Genomic DNA, 5969 nt, shown 5'->3' with positions numbered 1-5969 from the left:
GCACGAATTGCTGCTAGTTAGCCATGGCCCATAGAACACCACCCTACCTGTCACTGTAAAATAGGGGTATTAAAAAGGTACATGACTTAATTCAGTGTGGGTTGGGGGTGGGAGGGTTCTGTCCTCAGCAATTGATTTTTGCCTTTATTTTTTTCCTGTAATCTTCCCCTTTGCTTCAGAATCTGAACAACAGAATTTTCTTTAGAATCCTATCAATAATTTTTAGTTATTTATGCACAATTCCTAATCTGCTGGTGTCTGTGGCTATCAGTGATCTGTCTCAACAGGACTACTTCTTTTTCTGGTCATCTTTCACTACATTTTTAGCCTCCAGTTTATATTTCTGTCTTGAGTACAATCATCTGAGCTGGAATTACTAGATAGGAATGGCAGCCTCACTCCAGAAGGTGCCTTCCTTTGAGAAACAGAAGTCTAGCATGGCTCTGCTGCCTTTAGCTTAGTGTTGCCATCTGGTGGTAATTTCTCAGGTGATTTTTTTTCCCCTCCCCTGTTGTTTGATTTAGAAAAGTCTTTTTCCTAAACAGTGATCTGCAGGATTTAAATGGTGAGAAGCTCTTAGGCTGAGGAAGGGAGAGCAGAGATGCTTCATGTAGGTTTATAGCCAGGATGGTGTCTACTGTGTCAGTCAGCATACAGGAGCTGTGCGCGCCAAGTGGGGAACAGTTGCCGTCTGTTTGCAGTGGTTTAGACTGAAGTAAAAATACCAATGTGCCATTCGTCTGGAAAATCCCAGTGGATCTCTCCAGAGTTCCTCTGTGTTCAGAATAAAATTGTTGGAAAAGCAGCTTCAACTGAATGGCATCGTTTGTCAGAAAGAATTGTTAACATTGAATTGAAGTTGCTGCGTTGCGTGTGCAGCATCACCCTTCAAGCACGAGGGGTTTGGGGTGGTTTTGTGGGATCCTTATGTTTTGCAAGACAGTCTTTTGCATAAGTCCAGACCAGCCACCAAAGGAGACAATCCCACCCTCCCTGTGGCAGTGTTTTCCCAGGAATTTACCTACCATGGGGCTGGAGCTTATGTATTACATTATCACACACACCCTAACTGTGACATCCTGATACTTGGTGACTAATAACGTGTTTTTTATGTGTTCTTCAGGTTTGGAAATGATGTGCAGCACTTCAAGGTGCTCAGAGATGGAGCTGGCAAGTATTTCCTCTGGGTGGTGAAGTTCAATTCTTTGAACGAGCTGGTAGATTATCACAGATCCACATCTGTCTCCAGGAACCAGCAAATATTTCTCCGGGACATTGAGCAGGTGCCACAGGTAAGAGAAGCATCCTCAGAGAGCACACATTTAGGCTATTGCAACCACAGTCTGAAGTGGGATTGTAGCTTAGAGTAAGTGAATAGGGATGGAATGAAGCTGACTGATGTTTTTATGTCTGTGGAAGTTTATCTTTAGATCCTACAGCCAGAATTATACTGGCAAATAAGCTGGATTTTTGTGCAAAGCCTACCTGGGACTCCCTAGTCTCCAGGTCAGGCAAAGCGTCGTTGCTGCTGCTTGAACATTTAGCTTGTCTGAATGTTTATGGACACTGTTGCAGAAAGATGAACTTATTCCTGTGGATTAAAAATGGGTTTACTCCTGGTTTAGGACATAGGAAGAAAGGAGAGTTCTATTTATACTGGTTCATAGGCAGAACTCTACCCCTCCATAGCCAGTGAAGCTTTGGTACTGGTCTTTCCTCAGGAGGTGTTTACAGCATGTGAAACATCTCCAGGCTTCTGGTTTGGATCTAGCCAATGTTAAGAGAAACCAAAACCTACTGCGAAGTGCCAGCAGAGCAGCTTGTGGATATCTAGCTCTTTGTTTTGTTCCATTTCCCAGGGCAATCGGAACATTACGTTGCATGTGTCAATTCTGAATAAATCCTTTTGCTTCCACGTGCAGCAGCATTCCAGTTCCAGCTTGAGGACAAGGGGGGTGGAATTCATGCTGCCCACTGGGTACCACGCACCCCCTTTGCCACAATTTGTCTGAATTAACATCTGGCTCTGCACAGCTGGGTCAGTGATAAACAGAGGATGAGCAGACAGCTGGCTGAAAACACCACCTTCCTAACCTCACAATTTTAAGGAATCACATGCGTTTTAAATGAACCATTAGCTTTTCCACTGGAATTGAAGTCTTTGCTGACCAGATTTATCGCTATTGGAGAGTTTCAAGGAAAATCTAAATGCTAACATCCAGTTTTTAGGGTGAGCTTTGTTTATCAGTGTTAGGGAGATCAGTAATACTCACACTGTCAGTTGGTGAACGCAGGATGACTAGAAGACTATTGTACTGCAGTACGTACAGATTTACAGGAGGTCAGGAAGACTGGAAAACATCTGAGTCATCAGCTGTCTTTCTTTCTGCTGTTTCACAGGAGCTTGACTTTTTCTAAGGTCTTCTATAGACTGTGCTTTCCTATTTTAGCATCTTGTTACAGATGTTGGAAGCTGTCTTGCAGGGAAATGGAACAGCCCAAATGTTCATTGTTAAACCCTGGTGTAAGTTAAGCTCCTGCCTGAAGGAGCAGGTTTCTCCAGCACTGTGGATGATTCTCACTTTGTGTCTCTTTCTCTTTCCCCTTCCAGCAACCGACATACGTTCAGGCCCTGTTTGATTTTGATCCCCAGGAGGAAGGAGAGCTGGGCTTCCGTCGTGGAGACTTTATCCAAGTCCTTGACAATTCTGACCCCAACTGGTGGAAGGGAGCCTGCCACGGACAGACGGGCATGTTTCCACGCAACTACGTGACCCCAGTGAACAGGAACATCTAGAGATAAATATTAGAGATTATTTAAAGAAACAAGAGAACCAGTAAATACACATACAGAGCCTAACTGCAGCCAGTGACCTAAAATCACACGGCGATAAAACCTGAGTCACCTTTCACCGTGAGGTGATCCTCCTTCACTCAGTACGGAACTTCAGGGGCTGGGGGGGGAAGAGTTCAACTTACACACCAAAAGTTATCTTTAAAAAGAGAAAAACAAAAAAAAAAGAGAGAGAAAACAATGAAAATAACAAATTTCCTCAGCTGCTCCTGGGTTACCCCCTTTCATCCACTCTTCTTGTTTCCCCCCCTCCCTCTGTCCATCAGTGCATGAAGTTTTAATGCCATATAAAGTCCTAGCCATGCAGTTAAAGGAAAAGGGAGAAACTCTGCTGGTATTTTCTCTCTCTACAAACGGTCTTCATTTGACATGAAGGGACATGAGAGAAGAACCAAATCCACAGTCCTGCCTTTAAAACAAAACAAAAATCATCAGTCTCTGCTTTTGCCTTCAACATTCAGCTCTTCTTGCCTGGGAAAGATGAGGTGTTAATCTTAAGTTTTATTGTCTCTTCTCCTTTGGCACTTTCTTCTGAAGCTCAGCAGCTTCCAAGCAGGGGAAGGGAGAAGAGTTGTGTGGCTTTTTTGTTCTTTTTCTTTGGAGTCACAGAGCTGCTTTGAGAAACTCCAACATACAACTGAGGTCTGTTCATGCTGTGCTGACAGCTTTTCTTGTTGTGTTCTTTTCTTAAAGGTGTACGGTTGAGCACATTCTGTACTTTTTTCCATAGTGCCTTTCCCTTCTTTTCTTTTTTTTTTAATTCTCTTTTTTTTTTTTTTTTCTTTTAAGTTAAAAGGACAGTCCAGAACTTTTTTTTTTCTGCCTATGTGTAAATAAATACTTTTGGGGGAAGGGTGTAAAGGAGGGTGGTTTTATCAATGGACATTTGAGAGAAATCTACAAACAAGAGATGGAGCTTTAATCTTAAGATTTGTCTTAACTGTTGAACTTCCCTTATTCCAAGGAAAGTAAAATCAAGGCATTCAAGTGGCAACTTCTGCTGCTCAGAGGTGGGGAGCTGCAACCAGGAGCCTCAAAAGAAGTAAGAGAAAGGGGGGAAGTTATGACCAGGGAAGATGAGGAAGAATATTTTGGGGAGGGGAGGGTTAAGGGGAGGGGAATTTGAGGAATAATAGCCCTGAGATGTCCTACAAAATGTACATTCCTTTGATGGAAAACTTTATAATGCAGAGAAACCTCAAGAAATAGTGCTTGAAAAAAAAACCAAACCTTTATGCTCTTAGTGAATGTCTCTACGTGATGCATGTAATCAGCCTGTCTCTTTGGCCTGGATAGGGAATATTTGCAGTTGTGTTGCTCTTGAAACCTGGGGTTGGCATCACTGTTCTCCAGTTTCTCCTCCCTCCTCAGGTCAGTGTTACTGTTGAAGTAGATCCCCCCACCCCGCTCCCCATTCACAGCAGGCTGTGTGATGACTGTAATCCCCACCCCGCACCGGAATGGCTTTTTCTGTGGCCATTTGCTCCTCCACCAGAGCAGTGGGATATTAAATTGGCCGGAAAGGAAAGCAGCAGAGCCTCACTGCTCTCTGTGCCAATCTTCAGTTGCATTACTTTTCCTTTTGATGGCCTTTCGGCTGGATCCCTTCACCCCACCAACGAATCCAAACCCTGCAGCGGAGATCTCCTCCCGCCCTGCCTGAGCACAGGCAATCTTTAGTTGGAGGGTGCCTTTTTTTGTACTAAGTGTTACAAGTGTTTTCTTCCTGACATGGACTCTGCCTTACACTTTTAATTTTCCAGCAGACGAAAGAGAGAGCTATCCTGTAGAGTTATTACTTTCTCCCCCCTTCTCCTTGCTAGCTGTCACTCACTTTCTTCCTTCTTTGTAAAGTGATTGGAAAAGGAATCTATGGCATTCTACACCTGGACCATTTGATTGTTTCCTTATTTTGGAATTGGTGTATATCATGCAGCCTTGCAGACATATGTCTTGTGTGTGTATATATATTAAAAGAAAAAAAAATCAGTGTTTAAATAAAATAAAAAAAAAAGGCCTATGTACTTAATCCTTTAACTCTGCAGCAGCATTTGGTAGATAGTAATTAACTGTGAATAATAAATATACATTGAATTCTTCACTTGAGCATCTGTCTGTTATTTCAGTTACCTGAGCAAAATGTGTAGTGTATAGTATTGCATTGCTAGGGGAGGGGGAAGCTGCGAGGTGTGCTCAGGCTCTTTGAGCATCGTAGTTCAGTCTTGGCTGAATTCATTCCTCTTCCAAGCTAAATCAACACAGAGCATTATCAATAGTGAGGAGGGGCAAAAGGTGAGGCGCTGGCACAGGGTGCCCAGAGAAGCTGTGGCTGCCCCATCCCTGGCAGTGTTCAAGGCCAGGTTGGACACAGGGGCTTGGAGCAACCTGCTCTAGTGGAAGATGTCCCTGCCCGTGGCAGGGGTTGGAGCTGGAGGAGCTTTAAGGTCCCTTCAACCCAAACCATTCCGTGATTCTTTGAATGGTGATGTTGCCGTGAGGACATAAGCCCATGTACGCGCTGAGCGGGCGGGTGGCACTGCAGTTATTTCTCCCCTTGTTTCTTCCTAAGCTTTTTACCAGTTACCTCACGTGCTGCGTGGGGCAGACTGCGCTGTTGTAACGGAGCCATACACCAGCTCGTTCTGGAGCATCTTGCTGCGGGGACGATGGGCACACGGCGTGTGTAAGCTCAGGCTGCTCGCGAGCTTTCGCTCTGCTCCGTCAGTGCCTTGCAGACCACTTCATTTCCCTTCTGCTGCTGAAGGAGGAGAACACCAGTTGTGTGACCAAGGTGTGCGGCAGCTCTGCGGGGTCAGGTCTGAGAGTGCCTGGCAGTTCTGTGGCCTAATATACAACAGGAAAAGGCCCAGTTGAGGGTTGGGCATGGTTTTTAGGAGTTGCTGTTATTTATTACGCTCAAACACAAGCATAGTCAGGGAGTGCGTGGTTGAAATGCCTGCACAGCGTTACGATAAGTTCTGTTTTTCAGTCAAGTCGATACAAACTGCTGTTTACAGCTTGGTACCTACTCAAAAGTGGAGAAAACCTTTTTCCCCTCCCACTCACAGAGGGAAGGAAAGTGTTTGTTGCTGTGACTGTAACAACGGCGCTACAG

At 44.5% G+C, this 5969-nt stretch overlaps 1 protein-coding gene across 3 annotated transcripts in view; it reads left to right on the top strand.

Annotated features, from left to right (window-relative positions):
* GRB2 (growth factor receptor-bound protein 2) overlaps positions 1–2999 on the top strand; it is a 42580-nt gene extending 39581 nt beyond the window's left edge. For 2 of the 3 annotated variants that reach the window (XM_010016217.1, XM_010016219.1), the window contains 2 exons: positions 1124–1292; positions 2612–2999. In XM_010016217.1, the coding sequence (XP_010014519.1) occupies positions 1124–1292; positions 2612–2797 (355 nt within the window). In that variant the 3' untranslated portion in view covers positions 2798–2999. The remainder of the gene's footprint in view (positions 1–1123; positions 1293–2611) is intronic. The other variant, XM_010016218.1, reaches the window with a different exon arrangement.
* Positions 3000–5969: the final 2970 nt, after the last annotated feature.

Source organism: Nestor notabilis, unplaced genomic scaffold (genome assembly GCF_000696875.1).
Source record: "Nestor notabilis isolate BGI_N333 unplaced genomic scaffold, ASM69687v1 scaffold34886, whole genome shotgun sequence".
Classification (NCBI taxonomy): domain Eukaryota; kingdom Metazoa; phylum Chordata; class Aves; order Psittaciformes; family Psittacidae; genus Nestor; species Nestor notabilis.
This window is presented reverse-complemented; position numbering and strand designations above follow the sequence as displayed.